Here is a 24,026-nt window from a genome sequence, read left to right as displayed (position 1 = left end):
TGAAATTTGCAGCTGCCTGTGTTAAAAAGCAAAATGAGGTGTTTTGGAGGAGTAGAGGTGAGGCTTTCAAACCTAAGAACACTGTACCAACACTGTGAGCCATGGTGGTGGTAGCATCATGCTCTATGGTTGTTTTTCTGCCAGTGGTACTGATACATTGCACAAATTGGATGGAATAACGAAGAAGAAGAAATAGTTCCAAAGTCTTCAACTTCACCTTAAATGCATAACTATGTGGTTGAAACTAGAACACAGCTGGGTTTTCCAACAGGCCAGTTATCCCAAATATATATATCAGCTGGGTTTGCAGTGGATAAAAAAGGCAAACGTTAAGCTTCTGGAATAACCTTCTCAAAGTCCCAACCTCGAGGGCTGTTGAAAATTTCTGTGATATGCTTAAAAGCTGGGTAGCAACCAAACCTTCCAACACACCAATTTAAATTAACTCTGCCAATTCTGCCAAGAAGAGTGGTCAAATATCGAACCAGATTAATGGCTGAAGCCTGTCTCTTTATTTGACTTGACCATTTCAGCTCATCTGTCAAAATACTCACAGCTTCTCAGTTCAAATCTTCTTAATGAGAAACCAAAGCTGATAGTTGTCCAACTGTTTCATAACCTGTTCTCTGCTGCAATATGTCAGTACTTTAAATAATTAATTAGGTTAATGTAGTCAGTCTGATTCAAGGCGTTCAGAACTTTTTTTTTGTCTATCAATATCTAGTTAAAATGTGACCATTTTACCAAATCTGAAAAAAAATCAAAGCTCCAATGTACAACATGAAATATTTCTTTTCCACACTTAGTTTGACAAATTTTACTAATCAACAATAAATGTCACTCTTAAAAGCCATGCAACACAAATTGTTCTGCAAGTAAAGGTGTTACAGTTAGTTACGAAGCTGTCATGGTGTGCAACTATCTAACTATTAACAATCAATCCTCAGCTGACCCTGAGACAAGGTTGCTGATGACAACATACGTCACTGAATGCCTGTCAATGGTTGACTATGACCTGCATGATAGAAAATCAGCTCCGTCAAATGATTACCTGTCTTTCCACTGCGTTTGGAAACCATGGAAGGCCTTTGGGGAGTTTATTTTTCACTTATTTGGTAAAAAAAAAGAAATGTGTATGAAATATGTCAGCCTCACAGGATGCAGTGTGAATCCAACTGTGACATGTAAGATTTAACTGGATCAGGGAGGGGTAAAAGGTTAGGATCAAATTTGCAGTCCTCATACAAATCCAGTTTTGTCATTTCCTTTACACACAACTACAGCAAGAGGCATGAAAAGTTATATATTAATCTTTAAGAAATCTTAGATGGGCATGAATACTTTGCGCTGTCAAATAAAATGTTAGGGTGACTCTTGGTTTTCAATGCAATTTGTTTGTGTTGTCTAAAATGTTTAAAGGAAACAGACACTGCTTGGAAAACATGTGTAGAAACCCCAGAATGAAATAGTTGATCCATAAACTCATGTTCTCAAACCCACCATGACACTTTCGATTCTTAGTGGGCAACACTGTTACATCAGATGGCTCTAGGTTATGTCAAAACCAAACCAACTGTCTCAACAGTGGGATCAAAAGCCTGAGGTGTTGTGGATGCCTTGCAGTCATTGTGCAGGGTCTTAGATTTAAATGTGTGTGCTGAGTACAAAGTAGTGCAAAGCTGCCAGTGCCTGGTCGATGGACATATGGCAACTACATGGGCCTGGGGCATTATGAGGGGGGTGGAGGCACGGGGCATTTTTGTAGCGTGTGTGTGTGTGTGAGTGAGTGTGTGTTGGGATGGATCTATGACAGAGTTTAGAGGTTTAATGAGGCATGCACGGGGTCAGTGATAAAAGGAGGTCCCAACACTTGCTCAGTGAGCCTCTGTTAAGGAGGCGCCAGTGCGAAGCTGTTGTTTCTCTAATACAATAAAACCCCACCCTATCTACTCTGTGCATCTTAGATCCTTTTTTTCCTCCATTGCAGGCAGAAAAAATACCTATTTAAGCAAGTACACATGCAATTGACAATTTAAAATGTTGAGTAATAACAACGGTGAGCACTGGGAGGCTGAACTGAAAGACTCTGACCTCAGATTTACTGTCTACATTGGAGTAAGTGTTTATACATGTATCCAGGCTGGATGGATTCCTTTTTATTGAGTCTATCCGTCTCACTCTGAAAAAATAGATGAGCTGGAATTTAGTTGTGTATACACAATGAGAATAGACTGAAAACCCATTCTCAGCAAATGAAAAACTAAACGAATACTAGGAAATTGTTGTAATGGAGTATAATTTTTATATTACACCACGGAGTATTACTGAGCTGGAGTAATAATTGGTTTTGGAAATTATTTTTGATTTTTTAGGAAATACATTTCTCTGTAGTATTCCTGTTTCTGTTAGCCTTCGTGCTCAAACACTGATGGAACTGGGTTTGAAATTCTCACTTTTCCGTTATTTGAATAGAAATGAATCTTTCTTCTCTCTGTCTCATTCTTCCTTTGCCTCTTTGTTGACAGAGCTGGATGAGAAAAGATGGGCTGATAATCTGCCATGTCATTTTAGACTTCTCCACACTTAAACCCATGATGACAGGCCAAAACAAAAGGGAATACAAAGAACACTTTATGGCTGATGTAAAACAATATTCAGCTTATTTAGGATGTGCAAGTATTTGGTGTACAAGATACTGAGTCATGCATGCCTTTCGCTAATTCAATTGTAACTTTTCAGGAATGCATTTATGGAGCCATTCTGGAGCCTTTCTCTATAGTGCAAACTCTTCTCAACCACTGTGGTGAAACACCATTGTGCAACTGAGTGGAGTCAGTTTTAATGTGCCACTGCTAATTGTGCCAGAACTGTAAAAAAAAAAAAAAGCTTGCAAATAAAAGAAAAACAAACCATTTTAATTAGCACCTTTTGTCATGTTCCTTTAGGACTGTGAAAACTGGCTGTAGGTGATAGATGCTTTAAGCTGGTATTTCCAGCTGACTGCTTTAACAGCTACCTGCCACAAAACAATCCCCAGTACCCGATATACTAACCTACTGGAGAAGAACATAGGCTGTAGTACACTGAGGCTGGTATATATCAAAAAAACACTGGAAATGTTTTCTTTTATACTTTTTCACGTTGAGAAATAAAGTAAAGTTGATATACAGTTCTGTGTAAAAGTCTTGAGCCTTCCTTAGTTTGTCTATATTTTGAAAGGAAAATAGGTGCAGTGATTTACTGAAACTTGCGAACAGTGAACTACATTATTAAAAGCAAAAACAGAGTTTGTGCAATTCTAACAAGCCACTAAGTCAATATTTGGTATGACCTCCTTTATTCTTCAACACAGGATGAACGCTCGCAGGTAAGCTTTCTTGTAATGTTTTCAAATAGTCTTCAGGAATATTTCTCCAGGCTTCTTGAAGGACATTCAGAGGTCTTCTTTGTGATAATTGTGTTTTGGGATCATCGCCATGCAGAAAATTAAAGCCAATGCCAGTCAAGCACTTTTCATATGGTATTGCATGCTGGATCACTATTGTTACATGTAACATACTTCTATCAGTTTTGAAAAGATGCCACCATTGGCTGAAATGAAGCCCCAAAGCATCACAGAGCATCAGTTTGGTACAGATAGATATTTCTTGCATTCATCCCTCCACAAGATCTGATTTCTAGTCCACTTCTTGTGTAATTGTACAAGATGAATCTCTCAGGTACTGGATTTTATTCCTATTTCTTTAAGACGTGACTTTTGTTTGGTGTAGAGATTGTATACCTGACATTTCTTGTTTTGTCCTCCACATGTCCAGATTACTTGTGAAGGTCACACTGCACATCATGCTAAGATCTGCCAAGTTTTTGGATAATAGTTAACACAAGGACAGGCACAAGGACTGGACTGAAAATGAATGACAAAATAGATCTACTGCTAACAACCACTAAAGATCACAAGAAATTTTGGCTCATTGGAGAGAAATAAGTAGAAATGGGTTATTTCTAAAAAATGAAATGAATTAATGTTACCTTATTTTTGAGACCTTTTAAATTTGTGTGTACATGTGAGTTATAAGTATGTTTTGGAGAAGAATGCTGCCTGTCATGTTGCCCTACGTGCCAATCAGTCTCCTTATAGTCACCATGTAAAAATGTTGCCCTACATCCCCTTGTCATGTTTCCTTCCTGTTACGTTCTGTGCCTTTTGTGTTCTTCACCTTTATCTGACCTGAAAAACCACTTACATGTGAAACAATGACTAAAATGGCAAAACAACAAGATTACTTACAAAACAGAGGTAACGTGTCAGATTTAGATAAGTGTACGCCATCAGGATTCTATAAAATGACCTCAGGCTTTATTTAAAAAGTAATGGAGCCATAAAAACACAAATATCAAATTAATGCCATGAGAAAATGGTGCCGTGATTCAAACTAATGACCTTTGATTAAATGTTTAAATACCTAAATGAACAATATCAATATAACTTCTTTTGACAGCGTTGGTAAATTAAAGTAATCTGTATTTTTGCAAAGATGGAAATTTGTCCTAATTCATTGTGAAATGTACCGCAGGTACATGTGAAACCGAGATATTCGGGTTAAAAAAAGAGCAAACCATATTCAGTTCCGGCTGGATCTCTTTGCTTTTCCAGCCCTACAACAATATAAAAGCAAATGAGAGGACGAAGAGGAGGTGTATAAGATTTATTAAACAACATTTAGGGTGTTCGTGATCTGCATCACCCAGTTATTTTTAAAATGGTTATGAATACCACGTGTCCAAAGTCTGAAACCACAAGGTTACTGTGAGGGGAATATCATGTTCAGGAGGAAATGATAAGTGTCAATACTGATTAATAGTATGAGAGAAAAACACAGGCATCTGGAGCCAAAGGCAATCGTACCCATGGATCTGAGCTGTCAGCTCAATTTTACTGAGAAGCCTGAACTTTCAGCACTGCCGTTGACTCATTTCTTGCATTTAGTCTTAATCACTTCTAAATAATTTAATTTTTACTAATGGAATCTGCAGGAGAGTGTGCTGGTGTGTGTCATGTCTGCTTGACAAGCACTCAGATGGATGTTATTAAAGTTGACTATACTACGTGTAAGTACGTTAGATTTTACCAGTCAGACACACACTTGTATACTTACATATACGGCATACAGACTATAGTTCTCTGTACTCTCAGCTATCACATTTGCTGGACTCATCTCTTACTGTTACAACTTATCTAAAACAAAACTAACTTTTAACCTTCAAATATTCATGTAAAGAACAAAACAAAACTGGGGATAATGCTGCCATTCTAAAAACAGGTGCAAAAGTTTTATTTCAAAGTTGTATATCCACAAGCCTATAAACATACACAGCCTGCACAAGCAAACCTCCAGCAGGTTTGAAAATAACTCCATTAACCATTAACTCTTACTTGCTTCTCCTAAGGGCTGAGCATTCACTTTATTTCTCTATTTTCTTTCTCCTTTTTTTTTTTTAGCATATATATGTGTATATATATATATATATATATATATATATGAACATACAGCAAAACCCATCTTTGTCCCTGCACTTCACTCTCTCTGCCTGCCCCTGCACTTTTCTCCTCTGATTTATCCTTGCTGTATTTATATAAACAATCGTACACTGGCCATAGAGCCAGTGCACTTTCTCTGTGTTAAACAGCTGCTTTGATTTTGCTTTGGTTTTCACCAAAAGAACAGTGAAGGTCATGTCTTCCCAGCGGACACTCCTCTGCAGCCATGGCGGCTGTTTCTGAAACAATTTACGATTGAAATGTTATTACAAGGGCACAAACACTGTGTTAGTACTTGACTTTTCTATAAAAATAGAACTGCAAAAGCTTCCTGCCACCTCGATATTTTTATACGCTTGTCAAAATTTAACGATGAACACTAATGTGAGCATTTAAGTAAAGAGGAGAATTTCCAACAGGGTAAAGTGTACCTTACACCAGGGGAAGGTTAGAGAAGCAAAAACAATGAATGAACTCTTCACTTTGTGTTTCCTTGGAACTTGCAGGGCCTAGAGGCATCAAGGTGAATGCACACAGAAGAAGTTTCCATCTCTAATCTAAAACACACACTGTGTACACTCCTTGTATGCAAACTCTCTTTCGATGACTAAGAGAGATAAGTGGTGGAAGAGTGGTCAGTTTAAAGCTCTGTTCCTGTGTTTTGACAAGGATTTCAGGAGAAGTCACACATGTGACTCTTATGTAAAGCATGTATGTATTTAACCCTTTAAGACCTACCATAGAACCAAGTCCGCCAGAGCTTATATTATATTTTTACATGCTGTGGAGCCATTTTTGGGAGCATTTCAAGTTGCTATACATCAATACAACTGTTATAGCCCAAATTTTAATAATATGTATGCATTATGTCCATAGTAATTACATAAATTGCAAAAAAGTGCAATAAACTACCAAAAAATTGAAAATTGTTTTTGTTTTTTTAACATATATTTCTACTTAGAGAAATTTAAGAGGCTTATCCCTCAAAACTTTAAATACATAGTTTTGTCTTCATAGTTTTATTTTTCAGATACACCAATTTTATATACTGCAGAAAAAACAAAAAACGATCCGATGATGCAAATTTACAAAGAAAACAGCATGTGCATCAAAATAAACTATTTAAAGCAGAGCAATTTGAGTTCTCAGCATTCCAGCAACTATTCAAAAAAGCATAAAGTCAAACATGACTTTTAAAAACACCCGTATAGGCTTATAAGGCCTATAAGTAAAAAAACTACATTTTCCGCGAAAATGACATCACTTCCGGTTTTGGGTAGGTAATGGCAGACATGCGATAGTTCACACTGAAGTCTATTTCAATGTAGGAAGTGTTATGAACAGCTGATCGGAATCAGCAAAGCCTGTTTCTGGAATATTATGTTTCTGTTCCTGCAAGCGCTTTTTATGCAATTTTTGCAAAGCTATATGTGGAAGGAAACCGTGACCGAGGACAAGCTGATGGCATAAGATGTAAGTACAACTCCTCTGGTTTCATATGAAAAAAAAAATGATTGCCCTAGCTTGCGTGGTTCTGCTTCTACTGGGATTTAAAAATAGTTATGCAAAACAGAGCGTGCTGCTCCAACTGGCTTTAAAGGGTTAAAAGGCAATTAGGGAAATATAACAGACCACATAAAACGCTTTTTTTTTTTTTTTTTTTTACCAACAACTGGTATCAAAGATCAGAAATGTTATATATATATATTACATTGGGTGGTGGTTAATTTTCATCTTACTGGAAACTAAATGGGTGGCACAGGGATGTGATAGTGTGATAGTTAGAACTGTTGTTTCAGGTTCTGGGTTCAAATCTATTCTGGGGTGTTTCTGAGGTTTGCATGTTTTCTCCTTTAACTCAGCTTTCTTCCACAGTCCAAAGACATGCATCTTGTTAACCTGTGGTGTGAATGCTTCTGCATCTGTGTGTTGCCGCTACGACAGTTCGGCGACCCACCAATGACCCTGAATTAAAAAAGCAGAAGAAAATGGATGGAAAATAAATAAGCTTACAGTTGTTGTTGTTGTTGTTGTTTTCATAAGAACACATATTTATCTTTTTATTTGTATTTTCATGACTTACGTCAAAGTTATGACTTTGTTATTTAAAAGCAAGTTGATATTGAGATTTGTTTTACAGCACAAAACTTAAAACATAATTAAGATCACCTCATGCTGAAGTGCTTCTTCTACAGCAGCTGAATTCAAACTGAGTTATAAATGCAGATCTTAAAATTTGTGTTATCACCTAAATATAGAGATCCATACTGCCATGATAGCAACACACGATGCTACCGATGCTGGCTGCACAGTCATGATGCAAATCTCCCTTTCCAGCACATCTCAAAGCTGATCTGTTGAACTGAGATCTGGTGACTGTGGAGGCCATTTGAGTACAGTGAGCTCATTGTCATGTTGAAGAAACCAGTCTGAGATTCAGTTCAATTCAATTTTATTTATATAGCTCTAAATCAAAGTAACAGTCAGCTCAGGGCTCTTGGTGACATGATCTGAGCTTTGTGGCAAGGTGTCACAAAGCTCAGATCTTCTTCACCATCTTCTGATATCTGGTATCTTCTGTTGCAAGGCACTGTCGTAATAAAGATTCTTACATGGTCTGCAAAAACACTTGGGTGGGTGTGGTGTTTAAATGCTAAATGGATATGTGCTTATACAGTACCTTTCTACTTTTGCACTCAGAACTTCCTTCTACAAGTCTCATTCACTCACACACACATTCATGAAGCACTTTTATCTTCTATCTATGCTTAAGGGCTTTTATCTAACATTCACACTCCAATGGTTGCATCAGGTGCAACTCGTGGTTCAGTATTTTGCCAAAGAATACCTCAACATGCGGACTGGATTATCCGAGGATCAATCCACCAACCTTCAACTGGTGGACAACCCACTTTACCACCGGAACGAGTGATACCACCCAAATTTTAATTTTGGTGCTGTCCAGCAAGCACGGCAGCCCTGAGTAGTTGCTGATTCAACAGCCTGAGCAGTAAAAACTTCAGCAGAGGTTGAGCCAAAATGAAAATTGAGATGGCATTGATGCTGATGCCTGCTTTATTTTGTGATGTCATAGCCTAAATAGGTTTCTGTTTTTGTGCTGGTTTTAGTTCTTGTCAAACTATGCGTGGTACTAGAGCAGCTTTTCCACATGGGGCTCTAAATCTTCCGGTTGTTATTGTCTCAAAGGTCTGAAATGTTTGTTAAAAGGAAATAAATTTAGATACAGCTGAAAAACCACATGCCCTTATATGTTTATGTAGCTAGGGTTTACATAAATCTTTATGGTCAGTTTTACTCCTCAAACATGCACACACACTCACAGGCAGAAATGGGCAGCTGTAAAGTGCTCATTCAGCGCAGCAGCTGCATCAGCAGAGTAGAATAGAAAGCAGCGTTTTTGTCTGTGTGCATGGTTGAGAGAGAGGAAGAGAAAGTGTGCATGTGTGAGGAGTTAGGGGTGATGGGATCTCTGAGCAGACAGAGGGGAATCACTGGTGCTCTCAGTGCCCATTAGACTAACCTCATGGATCAATATTGATCCTTACTACCACCAAGCTCTGTCTAATAGGCTTCTGGCCGCCCTGATACAATGACAGCATTAGGGCACATGTCCAGATGGATGGATTTGGGGGTAGGAGGATGAACCAGAGACAGAACAAGAGAGAGAGAGTGTGTGATGAGAAGGCTAAAAGGATTTGCAGGTCCAGAGGAGAAAGGAGAGGAGACAGTAATGCCGATTATTTGCACAAGACATACAGTGAGAGTAAAAGAGAGAACAAGAGAGCAGCAGAAAAATGGACATACTGTATCATAGCTCGCTTATGTCAGCAGAGTCTGAAGCAAGCTGCATTTTCAGTTAGTGCATGTTTTCCTGACTGACTGTTTTTAGAGAACATAAAGGGAAAGTGAGGAAGTCTCTGTACAGCCATAATTGTAAAAGCAGTAGACAACAGTATTTGTGTGCATTTGTGTGTGTGTGTGTGTGTGTGTGTGTGTGTGTGTGTGTGTGTGTGTGTGTGTGTGTGTGTGTGTGTGTGTGTGTGTGTGTGTGTTCCTGTTATTGTGTATTGTGTTAGTTTTTCCATGAATTGTATTTTTTGAAAAACTGTTTGGAAAAGAAAAAATGTGTAATTGTGTGTAAACAAATCTTATCTCTTCCTATTTTGATTAAAAAATATAATTTCCATAAAGCTTTGAGATGAGCAATGAACTGAATAATGTGAAATTCCAGCTGCTCCCTGCTTTCTAGTATAAGCTAGGAAGATCACCACCAAAAAGCAATTACAATACTCATACTGATATTTCTGTCCAAAAGTCAGAAAAAACATTCCAAACACACACACACACACACACACACACACACACACACACACACACACACACATGGGATGAGAGATAGTGAAAAGGGAAGAGTGAACTGTTTGTCTTGTGTATGTTTTCCCGTCTGTACTTCTGCTCTGATGCCCTGGTGTTTGAATAATAAATAGTGATCAGCTGTCGCTGTAATTTGGCCACCTGACTCATGTTATCTCTGAGCCAGCTGAGTGAATGGAATGAGGAAAAGAATATCTCTCAGACACAAAGTATTTCAGAAGTCTGAGTTGTCTTCCGTCACACTCTCACATCCTCTTTCTGGTAATTAAAAGACAGATTGTGTCTCAGAAGCACACAGAACAGCACACAGTGCACACAGTGGAGTCATTAAATATATCTGCCCTCTAGATAGGAACAGGAGTGGAAACTGTTAAATATTGCCTCAGGCAAATTTGTCGTGAGTGACAGTCTGTGAAGAGTCAGACATGTTTGTATGCAAAGTAAAGGCTCTGAAATATATTAATCACAGCCATATATTACCAGGGTTTGAGGTGATATAAGCTACATAGATTTATAGGTTAACATACATTTAGATAGATACTTATATCTGGCATTATATTTCCTCAACTATACTTATGTATAGTTTTGTATTATTTCACAGGATTCATTCTGTTTTACTACATTTGAGAGATACTGTACCACACTGTAGCTTTGGTTACACACAAACAAATGAGAAGATCACACATTGCCATGTACTGTTTAAACCAGTGCGTAAGTGCTTAGCCTTCAGTAAAATACTTTTGTGATTATAAGTATTATAAGTATGAGCTCATCATTCATCATTAGTTCATGGAACCAGCTTTAAAAAAAACTCAGCAGTAATGGCAGTAATGGCCTATAATACCAAATGTTGCTACCACGATGAACTAAACATAACTTCCTTGTGGTTTCATGTTTGCGGCCTTTCAGATAAAGTGGTGACTTGGTTCTTGCTTCTTGTCTCTGAAGCTTAGCGTATAGCATGGATATCAACGAGGGTTAAACAGTCAAAATCAACACGTCTTTTCATGTATTTATTCTTTTTGCCATTTTTGGATCATGGGGGGAAAGAGTATAGTTTTCAAGGTCTTTTACATCTTTGAGTTTTTTATGATATAATAATAATGCCATCTTCATTTATTTCAGTCTTCTTCTAATGAACTCCTGCTGATAACACTAAGTAGCCAAGTTTGAAACAAAAATCTGGACGCCGCTTTATCTGAAGGGTCACAGCCACAATAAAGTCATGAGGAAGTTATGCTAATTGTTGTATAGTTAATGCTGGCCTTCCTCCATCAATTTGATGTAACAACAAAACATCCATTAAAATAAAGTATATGGGTGCATGCAACAACACTTAAACCTGGTAGTTTGGTGCTTCATGGAAATCCTTATAATATAGCCTTTGGACTAGGCCTTTTTAGTTAGTTTGTTTCCTTCTTCCTTTTGCATCTCAGCTGGGGATAGATAAAGCCTGGAGGCTAGTCTTCACACCAGGAAAAAAGAAGCTGAGACACAGTCCGAGCTTTGTGCAGGACCTTGCGTATAGAGACCATAGTGTTTGGGTAACTAGGCAGTGCAGCTGGCCTTTCACGGCTATGCAACTTTAAGGCAGTGTTTAAATCAACATGCAAAGGACAAGTACCCTGTTCTTCAACACAAACACACACACGAGAAAAGGAAAGTGAACTGCAGGGAAATGTGGAAGTGATGAGGCTTTGGGATAATGTTTCAAACATGAAATCTGGTAAATCCTTAGTCATACTAATTAATATGCAGTAATAGAAGTCTAAATTTTGCTGTTACCATTCTCTTTGTCAGCCTCCCCCAAACCTTTATCCATGGAGGTTAGCAGGGGTCAGTCATGGTCCTGCCAAACTGTCTTTTTAGGAAATACATCATGAGTTTTACTAATTACTTTAAAAGTCATAAATATTATAAATGGTATTTTGACCTGATTTTTCCACAAGGAAGACAAAAAACCTGCCAGCAAATTCCAATTTATACCCCCAAACCCACTCCACAGCATTCCTATCATAAATTTGCTGCCTTGGAGTATACTGGATTTGTTTTCTAACAGTCTAGAGACATCTGGGATGGACACTTGAAGGAGCTGCTTTTATGGGAAGCTTCTGTTATCAGATCTCTTCTCATGCTCTGACCCACAGTCCATTAGTTATTCCAAGGTTGGATCACTATACTCCACTAATGCTCCCCTCCGCACGCACAGAACACATACTCGCCCTCCTCCTCACTTTACATGCATGTACTGACAGATGCACAGAAACGCTAATTTCATTTTGCTGCCTCATGTTAATGTATGTGCGTTAACACCTGCACGGCAACAACTGTCTGGTGTGACAGTGTGAGCAGCAGGAGAGGGCAGCTTTCTACAAGAAGGCCTCCGATAAGTGTCAAAGCACGTTTATCCCTGCCCTGAATTTATTGTTTTGGTCATTTTAATATGTGAACTACAAACTGAAAAAGCAGAGAATGCCATTTTTTTCCCTTCATGATAGCAATGGCTTTCATCCCACAACACTCTTCCCCTTCCCCCTCTTCCCTTTCTCTGCCTCCTGCAAGTATCCCTGCCCATCCCCCCTTCTTTAGTTCCCCTTTTGCCGGTATGGATCTGTGAAATGTTAGCCGGGTGTGCTGGTATGGCCTCAGCAAAAGCCATGGTGACATCAGAGAGATAGAGGCAACAGTTAACTCAGAAGATAGACCGTGTGCGGTGATATCATTTTATTTGCTCAGTTGTGACGTGCCGGTTGCATACAATAACTGAAAATATTCCACCAGCTAGTGACCTAAAGGACATTGTCCTGTGTGGACATAAATAATCGACTGAGCTCTAACCCACTGACCTGTAGAGGCGGAGCCTAAATAAACGGACCCTTTTGATGTTGTGTAAATATTGATGCTCTGCCGCTCTTGCAAATGCAGCAAAACTACAATTCAAATATAGATTTTTATAGAGCTGGTTGGGTCAGTGCCTTGCTCAACCCTAAAAGAAATTTAGAAATCAGCTGCAAATTACAACATTTCCACCAGGCCAGAGTGAATGTTTTTTAAAAAAAAATGCATGAAATTATGTAATGGATGTCTAGAACATTTCCATTTGAGGCAAATGATTCATAAAAAGTCTTTGAATTGAATTCGAAGTAGATTTTGTGACACACAAACCAAATGGGCTCGTATCCACAAGCGTAATATTTGTTATCTAACTCTCTTTTTTTTAAAGTAAAAGAAAGAAGAATGACGGATGATCTGAGTCACAGCTTAAAGTACTATTAATATTAGTAACCCAAGGCCTCAGATGCGTTTGATGCTGAGAGAACGTTTGAAAGAAAAAGAAGATCACTGTAGACTAAAACAGTCTCTTTTTATTCTCTATTCTGAACAATTGGTTTTAATTAAACAATCCTTACAGGTACCATTACTATAAAAGGCCAAAACACATCACGTCTTTGCATATAGTAATAGAAAGGATATTTGAGTTTCTAAAATCAAATAATATACTAATAATGACAGATTTTCCATTAAGCCACTTTGTAATATTCATCGGCCTCACACACACAGACACATTCCTTTATTTTACTGAACAATGTCGTTTTTGCTGTCCAGTATTTTTTTTTTTTTTGCCAAGCTGTCCAGCTTCACTGCCTTTCAGTACTCGAATTCCAAACTTCAGTCTCTTCACGGCACTTCCATCTCACTATAAATATCTCCCTGTGTCCCTCTATCCTCAAGTGGTTGGGCTTCGTTTTTGGTTACTCAAGAGAAAGCATCCTTTTTGCCTGAGTTGCCACTAAAGAGATTGCAGTGATTACAGCATTTCAGAAAGCATAGCTGTGTTTGTGATACCTCGACGGCTTTCTTGCACCACGGGGGGGATTATACTTGATTTGAATGATGCTTCCTGCTTTTAAGCTTCTTGAGTGACCTCAGTGCTCAGGCCATCCACCATGTCTGAGACTGCATCAGGAAATTCTGGACCATCCCCACTCAGGTTCAAGTCCTTTTTCAGTTCAAGGTCACTCGGCTCCTTGATAGGGATCTCCTCTGGCATTTCACCCCCATTAACACATTCCTCTACCTGTGTGGCCATGGCAGTGTCAGGATCTCTACACTCCCCATTCACAGATGGAATTGCATCCTCGGTAACAGAGGGGCTCTTTAAATCTCCATTTTCCAACTTCTTTTCCACCTCCGGCTCTGCTTGAGGCACTGCTTCCACGGAGGGCTCAGCTGCCTTTTCAGATTCGACAGCAGCTTCGCACGCAGAGGCGATGACAACCTCAGATACAAGTTCTGCTTCCTTGAGCTCATCTGGCACCTCAGTGCTGGGAGCTTCTGGTGTAAAAGATTCCTCTTTTGCAGCTTGATCAGTGAGGGTATCCTCTGCAGTAGCCTCCGTGACATCAGAAGAGTCTCCTCCCACAGTCGCCACTTCACTCACGTCAGAAGTGGCTACAGCCGGCTCAGCTTCAGTTTCTTCCATTTGATCCTCTGTTGCAGCTTTCAAAGCCTCAGCCTCTTGCTCAGGTCCTGGCTGTGATGTTTGTTCCAGCTCTGCCTCTGGGGCTTGTTCTGTTTCAGGCTCAGGTTCTGTTGTCTCCACAATCTCTGGCTCTGGTTCCTGTTTTAGTTCTGGCTCCAGTACTTGCTCAGGCTCTTCTTCTTTCTCTGGCTCCGCCTCTGGCTCTGCTGCTTGCTCTGGCTCTTGCTTGGGCTCTTCCTCTGGTTCTGTGGCTGACTCCAGCACTGGTTCAGCTGCTGGCTCAGCCACCAGTTCAGGCTCAGGGACAGCTGCAGAGACCACGGTCTCCTCCACAGTAGCTTCAGGCTCAGTCTCTGGGATGGGCTCTGGCTCTTTGGTGGCCTCTGACACAGATTCAGCGACTGCAACAGGTTCTTCTTCATGGACCTCTTCAGACTTGGGTTCAGCTTCGACTGGCACAGATTCTTCTGATGTTGGGGCAGAAGGTTTCTCTGCTACAGCAGCCACTGCAAGGTCTTCTGGAGCTTGCTCTTGTACTGCTGCACTTTGTTCCAATACTACAGTTGCTTCTTCTTTTTCTGGAGCTGGCCCCTTTGATTCTGCACTTGGTTCTTCTTTCACTGGAGCTACTTCCTCCACTGCCACAACTGGTTCTTCTACAACTGGAGCTGCTTTATCCGCTCCCGCAACTGGTTCTTTTGCTACTGTAGCGGCTTCATCTGCTGCCACGACTGGTTCCTCTACAACTGGAGCTACATCCTCTGGCGCTGCTGCTGCAACTGGTTCCTTAACAGTGGATGCTACTGGTTCTTCCACAGCTGGGGGATCTGATTGTGCTGCTGGTTCCTTCTCAGATGTTTCAGGTGCTTCGGACTCTTGAGGTACCGCTGCCTCTGCTGTCACAGCCTTTTCGTCTTCTACGTTGCCTGCCTCTGCTGTTGTCTCTTCTCCTGTAGGCGGGGCTCCACCTTCCCCTTTAGCAGAGTTGTCTGCACTTGCAACTGTTGCAGGGGATTCATCCTTCTTGTCTTTTGGATCGCTCACATCATATCCTTTTCTTTTTTTGCTCAGCTTGCCTCCCATGATGTTTCCTAGAGGAAAAAATAAGAAATTGATTGGTTTTTGGCCTTTTTATTTAGTCGTAAATGTTAAGTTCATGTTCAGGGGGAGTCTAATATATGTTCATGTTCCCAGTACCCCAGATGTGACCCCATCCCTGGGTTGTGGATCAAAAGTCCTTGCACACACAAGGAAACCATACAAACTAAAACATTCCACTAAATGGATGAAAATAATCTAGTATGTCTAGACTAAATACACGGAAAGCAGAAATGCCATAGTTTTGAAGCTTTTCTTAGATCTAATAGAAGCATATAATGTTCTATAATGTTCTAAATTTAATGAAATTACATTTAAATGACTAGAGGGAATATAAGGAGAACTAAATGAAGAAGTGCTTTCATTTCAGTAAAGAAGTGTCTTATGTTAAAGTAAACCAGAAGTTCAATTAGGAAATGATGTCTGCCATTTGCAATTTGTCTGGAAAACCAATGTCAGCGCATGGGAACCTCAGTGAGATCAGGCAACCAAGCAGACCCACTACCCTTTAAGGAATGCGTGGTGAGGATCAGCGCCAAGTGAACCCACAAGTCTGAGTTGAACATCTATGATGTAGATGCACAACTATTTCTCCCTCAGTAGCGTCATAAGTTTCCCAGAATGCAGGCAGCGATCACCCAGAGTTTGTAGTTATATCCATTCATCTAAACTAGCTGAAAAATGTGGATTTTCAGCACAAACCACAACTGTCATTCTGCCAGTACAGAAAATATGTTACAGACACGTACTTCCGTGTGATCATGCTTTGACTGTGGAGGAAGTGAAGTGTAATGATTGCCACATAAGTTCCTTAAAGCAAAACCGGGAGCTCAGTTTCATCCCTGCAATTGGTTTTCAGCGAACCTTGCAGACTTTCTGAATACAGGCCTAAATTATTCATAAGAGTGGAGTACTTAAACACCCTGATTCCCACTAAAGATACAGACAGATTTTTTTTTTACATGGAACATTTTCATTTAATAAGGCAGAAATACTGTTCAGCGTTCTTGTTTGTTTGTTTGATTGATTGATTTTTTTTTCCTGCAAAACTGCCACATGCTGGAGTTTTCACCTGCAGTGAAGCATGTTGGCACAGGTACGAACAACCATAGTGGAACTGTCCATAGTGCTGCAGGAGGGCATTAATGACAGGATGCGACACATACCGGAGAGCCAACCCAATATAGCAATTTGGATTCTATAAACCTTCCAATTAAAACAATAAAAAATAAAAAGTGCATTTATTTTTTTTTAATTCTATTCTATTCCACTCGCTTCTATCTTACTTGTATTATGTGCCTGATCGTGTTCGTGAGGATATTTATTTATTTATTTATTTTTAATTCGCCCATTCATGTTCCCAGTGTCACGGGGCCTCCCAGTCAGACAAAGCAAAATTTTATAATGTGGGAAGACTTCATATTTCAGACCACTGAAATAATCCAATGTAACAGTTTATTACTGTGTAAAGCCGATTTTCCAGTTGGTCAAAAAGTAGATAAAATTCTTCACGCTAAAACACCGGGAAGATAAAGGAGGCGTGCATGTAACCGGCAGCATGTGCCGGCCGGTAACAAAGGACTGTGATTCCTCGCTAGGCGTTACATCCCGATAAAAGTAACGGTTTGGACAAAGTTGACAGGGGAAAAAAAGACGACCCCAGGCTCGGGACCTACTTTAGTGCGGACTTCAATTAGTCGCTATAACCAGGTGGATTTAACGTTATGCTGGAAGATTTGAAGGATAAAAGCTATAGAGGGGTATCCATCCCCCCTTTTCAAAGCCACCCACCCACCCACCGCTTCCCTCAGCTGCTCTGCCCTTCTTCTTTTTTTGTGTGTCCAGCTGCTTTGAAAATGCCTCTCGCGCACATAAGCGTGCAAAAAAATACGAAATTCTCTACAACAATGTGTTGACTGCGTCCACACTAACAACTTTGTTCTGCGGTTTCGTTATAATGGCAGAAGGATTTCAAGCGCCTGGCCTACTTTTTAAAAAGCGCTTCTTGCCTGGAAGACGCTGATTCAACAACTGAGAACAAAAAAAGTCTTCCCTTTATTAAACACATTTTCAGCTGCAGTCTATAAAAATAAAGAAAAAAGCAGCACAGCGGGAATGATAAAAGCAGATAAACTAGATTCATCACAGGTAGGAAGACCTTTCTTTCTTTCTTTTTTACAACATCGCACTGCTCGAAATTCAATATAAAACATTTTAAAAAATGAAATCATTTTTTAAAAAAATCATTGTGACGACACTTACCTGTATTTCTAGTGCGTAACCAGCTCGGCTTCTTTTGCAATCTGTGGCTGGATGTGGTAATGGAGGTAAGGCTTTTTGGAGTGACAGCTGCAGATTCCGCCCCTGCTCTCCGAGGTGCAGCCTGGGGTCCGTGTGTTGTAGACTATCCGACGAGTGCCCCTCACACAATTTTCTAGACATCTGTCGATATCACAATCCAGCCAACCCCACTACCGCTCTGTCTGCAATCTACACCCTCCCAGTCTTTAACCCCTCCTCCCTCGCACACCCACTCTGGCGAATTTGTTGTAGAAAGCCATCTGGGAAGTTAAGAATGATTATTAACGGACCATCGCTTATTACACTTTAAGAAACTGCATCTGTGTGAGTGTGCGTGTGTCCTCTGCTTTTCCTCAGCCAAAAAAGTAATTCTAAAAAATCAAGTTAGTGCCCACCTCCCCTCACAGAAGTATGGGTGTAATATAAATTATGCATGAGAAAGCTTTGTGTCAGTAAAACCACTTAAGCGCAACACACACACACACACACTCACACACACTTCATGGAAAAGGACTCTTTCATGTTTTTCCCCGTCTTTTTGTCAGCAAGAATCCTCCCTGCTCTTCTTTTGCCAGTTTGTCAGCAAATTATACTGCACATCACAGAAATAAGCACAACTTTTAGGGCTACACGGTCAGGAATCTATAAAACTCTGTGTTTTTGAGTTGCGCTGCAATGTTGATACATGATTATTCACGTATGTCACTGTGGGCTAAATCCATCCACCAATCCATCCATCCATAAAGTGGGGACATAGAGAGTACGAGAATCCACTCCACACTTTGTAATATACACTGAAGCACTGAGTCTGTTAGCTATCTTTCTTCTAAGTGTTAATGGGACAAGCCTGGTGTGACTGACTTTAACAAATTCATCAAATGACCCGTTCAGATAAACATGTTGTCAGCCACTGACACGCTGGTATGCTGACGCAGGTGTCAGGTGAAATTGGGGCTTAAGAATGAAATTTAATTTTTCTAAAACAACATCAATCAAAAGCTGTGGACTGAATCACTATTAGCAGTTTTAAAAAGTACTGTATCTAATTAAACTGCTTAAGCATGCTTGGCCAAACAGTCTCATCTTTTGGTGCTGTAGGAATTACATGTAGAAAAACTTGATTTGTTCTTTTTATGACAAACACGTTTATCTTTACTTTTTCTTTCCCTGAAACTGAAAGAAAGGGATTACCACTCATATGCGAAATGCGGCTGCCATGTTGATTGTATCATCCAAAAGTCCCCAAACTGCTATTTAATCACAAATCATCTGAAAAGCAGCCAGGCGGGTTAGTAGGTCCTGTTTAGGCTATACCGAGGCTGAATTTCCCTTCATTTAAACTAATTCATGCACGTGGCATCAACCCATGTATCAATGGGCTTTTTCTATTGCCACAACATCCAAAAATCCGTCAGCATTTATTCAGTGATGCATGTGATGTATCCCAGATATGTTTTTCTGCCCTTTTACTCTTATTTTATTCTCACAGCACAAATTATATATAAAGCAATAAATAACCTGCTTCCTGACAATATTCTAAAAATGTTTTCTAAAAGGGAACGGGGATACAATTTGAGGGGGGAATTAAATTTAAAACATCCTCGTATCCGTACAACATTAAAAAGTTTTTGCATCTCTGTGTGTGGAGTGAAGCTGTGGAACAGACTAAGTAAAGATATGAAGCAATGTCCAAGCATGGCGCAGTTTAAAAAGCGGTTTAAGGATATGGTTTTTACAGGGTACAGGGAAAAGGTAGAGATTTGATAGGGTGTTCTTGTCTAATATTATCATGTGTGTGCGCATGCACGGGTTTGTTGGTATGGGTATATATGTATGTATGTATGTATATATATATGTGTGTATATGTATATGTGTGTATATATATATATATATATATATATATATATATATATACACACATACATACACACACATACACATACATATATATATATATATATATATATATATATATATATATATATATATATATATATATATATATATATATATATATATATATGTATGTGTATGTGTGTGTATGTATGTGTGTATATATATATATATGTATATATATATATTAAATATATATAAAATTGTAGGTTGTGTATCCTTCAGGTGTTAATGGGGTTATTGAAAATGTGTATAGGTGCGTATGTGTGTATATACGTAGGTATGGATAGATAGAAACATATATGTGTATATATTAAAAAAAAAAAAAAAATTACACATAACATATAATGTAATTACAAGGAGGTATTTCTGTAGTCTATTGATACTAGATAGTGGAAAAGGGGTGGGATTAAATAAGCTTATGCTTCTTCCTGCTCCTTTTTGAACATGGACGTTATTTGGAGTTGTGGTTGCTCGTTTTCCTTTTGTTTGCTTTGTTCATTTGTCTCTTTTAATTCTATTTTTTTTATACTTTTTCAACATGTTCAAAATAAAGATTCAATCAATCAATCAATCAATCAATCAATCAATTTTAATCCTTTAATTCAATACAGAAACGGCTTTCTAAATAAATAGATTTACGTAGATTTTCAAAGGACAGACCACATTATTGAGGAGACAGCGCCCTCTCCTGGCATAAAAGCTGATAGCACAAGGCAGCATCTCTGCAGCCACAGACACATTGTTGCGCATGAAAATAATATTTAATGCAGATATTTATAAAGCTATTTGCTCATTTATGAGATTTTAATAGAATTTATAACAAATTCAATAGACGTTCAACAGATTTATAAAATTAAATTAAACATATGCGACTGTCAGAAATATACCTAGCAAATCTATCTTCTGTACTCAATCTTCTCAGACATTTGAGTATTTTACAAGTTGTTCAAAGAGATGACAGAACAATTTGTAAAATATATCCTGCCACTGATCCCGGGAGGAGACACAAATCTCTTTGGGGTTTGGTCAGGAAGGGCATCAGCTGTAAAAAGAAAAAGAAAATCTGGCAAATAAAACACGCAGAGCTATCTGTGGTGACCCCTTATGAATACAGGAGCAGTTGAAAATAGCTTCTGTCCCATACTTGTTCCAAATAGGACGAAGTTGTGCTTTCAAGCTTTACAAAAATAAAATCAATCTTGTTTGTTTTTCCTCCTGGCAGCAAAGCTAAACAGTGACAAAGGGGCAGCAAAGGCTGACTTTCACATGATGCAAAAGCTCTGGAATGCACTCCCTGGAGAATAACCACCATCCCAGCCAACCACTCTACTCCACATAGCCAGGACTCAAAGACATATGGGAAAATCCCCCAGACTTTCTGTGTTAATGTCCAGAGCTCATCTGTCTGCAACTCCTGCTTCAGCTGAGCTAGACTGAAAAAATGAAAGAAACACAGAGAAATAAAGAAACAGGTGTTTGGAAGCTACAACATGATACGGGTCAATAGCTCTCCACTCAAGAGTGCAAAAAGCCACAGTTCAGTAAGAGAGGGAAAACTCTGGACATGTTTTCATTATATTAGATTTTCATTCCTATGCATAAATTAACAGTCAATACTCTGACCTGTAAAACAAACAAAAACATATTTGTTCATTTCAGAATAGTCAGGTGTCCTTGTATGTTGAGCACTTCAACTCTCAAAACCTGAAACTCTCCAAACATACCTGAGAGAAAGTTCACCTTGTAATGAGAGCTATCGAGCAGAGGGTGTGGCACACAGACATAATGACACCCTATAGTGTCTCGCCAATAAGGAACTAGATTCTTTTACCAAAGTGAGGTGACACCTGTGCTGCACATGTTCACACTGTGCTTTTTTCTTTCAAAGGTGTGTTGTTGTGCTCTGCCAAGTGAAAATGTCATCAGTGTTGTTGTTACTGGTTAAACGTTGTCCCAGGTAATTTTCTTCCTGTAAGTAAAGGGTATAGTTTGAGTGATACAGTAACACAAATGTCACAGTATGCGGCGGCACACTATAGGAATTTGTAAAGAGGACCCAAAATGCAGACACAAAAGGAACGTGGAACCAAAACTTGGGTATTAACAAAAAGCAAGCCGTTTAATGAGGCTGGTAAAAAGGGTACAAACAAAGGGCAAGGCAAACTGAAGCAAAACTAACATTAACCTAAAGTGGGTGAAGTAAACAAACAACATGAAAAACATGAAACATAACGAGACAAAGGAAGCAAAGGAAGCAAAGCTGACTACACTGACATAGGACAGAGACTATCAAAATAAAACAGGAAACAGAATGGAAAGCACACATGACAATACAATTTCACAACATCAATCAATCAATCAATCTTTATTTATAAAGCACTTTTCATACAGAAAAAATGTAGCACAAAGTGCTTTACATAGTTAAAAGCAGCCCACCCCACCCTCCAACTCACTCCCCACACTCTCAATACACATATATCCCCCCACCCCCACCCACACACACATACACACACGCGCACACTTAAAGAGTAAAAATTGGGCTGGGTTCGCATGAGCCAAGTGAGGAAACATTATAACAGAGAGCCGTCTGCACCGGGAGCCGGTCACAGACCGCAGCCTCCGGGCTGGGCACACAGCAGGAGGGAGGCAAAGGAGCCCCCCAACCAGGCTGAGAGGACCCCAGAGACCCAGCAGCCACGGTCAATAACAGCCCCGGTGCAGAGAGCGCCATCCGAGGAAACACTGGAGATATGACGCAATACGATGTATACAGGGTAAAATGATAAAATAAATAAGAACAGGATACAATATAAATATAAATAGAGTAAGAAGATTAAAAAATGAATAAGAATAAAATCAAGAAATATTAGGTAAATCCTAAATTAATAATAGAATAACAGGATAGAATAAATAAGCATAAAAAATAAATAAACGCTAAGTAAAAGCTAAATTAAAAAGGTGGGTCTTGAGCCTGTTCTTAAAAACATGTACGTTCTCTGCGGCCCTGAGCTCCTCCGGCAGGCTGTTCCACAGACGAGGACCATACCACTGAAACGCTGCCTCTCCGTGAGTATGTGTCCTGACTTTAGGGACAATCAAAAGGCCAGTACCAGAGGACCTCAGGGTCCGCGAGGGTTCGTATGGTAAAAGCAGATCTGAGAGATAAGAAGGCCCAAGACCATTAAGACATTTAAAAACCAATAAAAGAACTTTAAAATCGATCCTGAAACACACGGGGAGCCAGTGCAGCGATTCTAAAACCGGTGTAATGTGGGCCCGCCCTCTGGTCTTCGTCAGCACACGAGCTGCCGAGTTTTGCAAGAGTTGTAAAGTTGAAATATTCTTCTTAGGAAGACCAGAGAGCAGGGCATTACAGTAATCAATGCGACTGGTAATAAAAGCATGCATCAGCATCTCCGTGTTGGCCCGAGAGAGAATAGGGCGGACTCTGGCTATATTTTTTAGATGATAAAATCCAATTTTGGTTACATGTTTAACATGTGGGATAAAACCAAGCTCAGAGTCAAAAATAACACCCAGGTTTTTCACTTGTAGCGAAGGACATAGTGAAAATGCCTCTAATTTAGACAAGAGTTTCTCTCTCTGAGCCTCAGGACCGACAATTAAAACTTCAGTTTTGTCCTGGTTAAGCTGTAAAAAGTGTTCTGCCATCCAAGATCTTATATCCAAGATACAGTTAAAAAGGGCATCCATTGGTCTGGTGTCATCAGGAGACACGGAGATGTACAGCTGCGTGTCATCAGCGTAACTGTGGAAGTTCACTCCATGCCTCCTGATGACACTGCCGAGAGGCAACATATACAAATTAAAAAGTACAGGGCCTAGAACCGACCCTTGAGGCACGCCACATGTCATTTTATGGATCTTAGAGGAGCATGTATCCATACTCACCATAAAAGATCTGTCAGAGAGATAGGAAGTGAACCAGTTGTGTACAGCACCAGAGAGGCCTACCATGTGTTTCAGTCTGTTTAAAATAATAGCGTGGTCTACTGTATCAAAGGCTGCGCTTAGATCCAGTAGCACCAGGACTGAGAGCTTTTGGGCGTCCCAGTTACATCTAAGATCATTTAAAACCTTTAGGAGAGCAGTCTCTGTGCTGTGGTTCACCCTAAATCCAGACTGGAATATCTCCAGGATCTGTCTATCATTGAGAAAATCAGTAATCTGAGTAAAAACAAGTTTTTCTAAGACTTTACTTAAAAATGGTAAGTTGGATACAGGTCTGTAGTTATTAAAATCATTACAATCCAAATTGCTCTTCTTCAGAAGGGGCCTCACCACCGCCGTTTT

At 39.5% G+C, this 24,026-nt stretch overlaps 1 protein-coding gene across 1 annotated transcript; it reads right to left on the bottom strand.

Annotated features, from left to right (window-relative positions):
- Window positions 1-13,279: 13,279 nt before the first annotated feature.
- On the bottom strand, window positions 13,280-17,981 carry LOC146678774 (uncharacterized). Its single transcript, XM_085402932.1, has 2 exons — window positions 17,778-17,981; window positions 13,280-15,508 (listed from the first exon to the last, which is right to left on the bottom strand). The coding sequence occupies exon 2, from the start codon at window positions 15,498-15,500 to the stop codon at window positions 13,842-13,844; it is 1,659 nt and encodes a 552-aa protein (XP_085259058.1). The 5' UTR covers window positions 15,501-15,508; window positions 17,778-17,981; the 3' UTR covers window positions 13,280-13,841.
- Window positions 17,982-24,026: the final 6,045 nt, after the last annotated feature.

The sequence above is a fragment of the Rhamphochromis longiceps genome, linkage group LG1, assembly GCF_057381845.1.
Source record: "Rhamphochromis longiceps isolate RC_006_pf linkage group LG1, R_longiceps_female_GT1.1, whole genome shotgun sequence".
Classification (NCBI taxonomy): domain Eukaryota; kingdom Metazoa; phylum Chordata; class Actinopteri; order Cichliformes; family Cichlidae; genus Rhamphochromis; species Rhamphochromis longiceps.
Note: the sequence above shows the minus strand (reverse complement) of the source record. Positions and strands in the feature narration are given on the sequence as shown.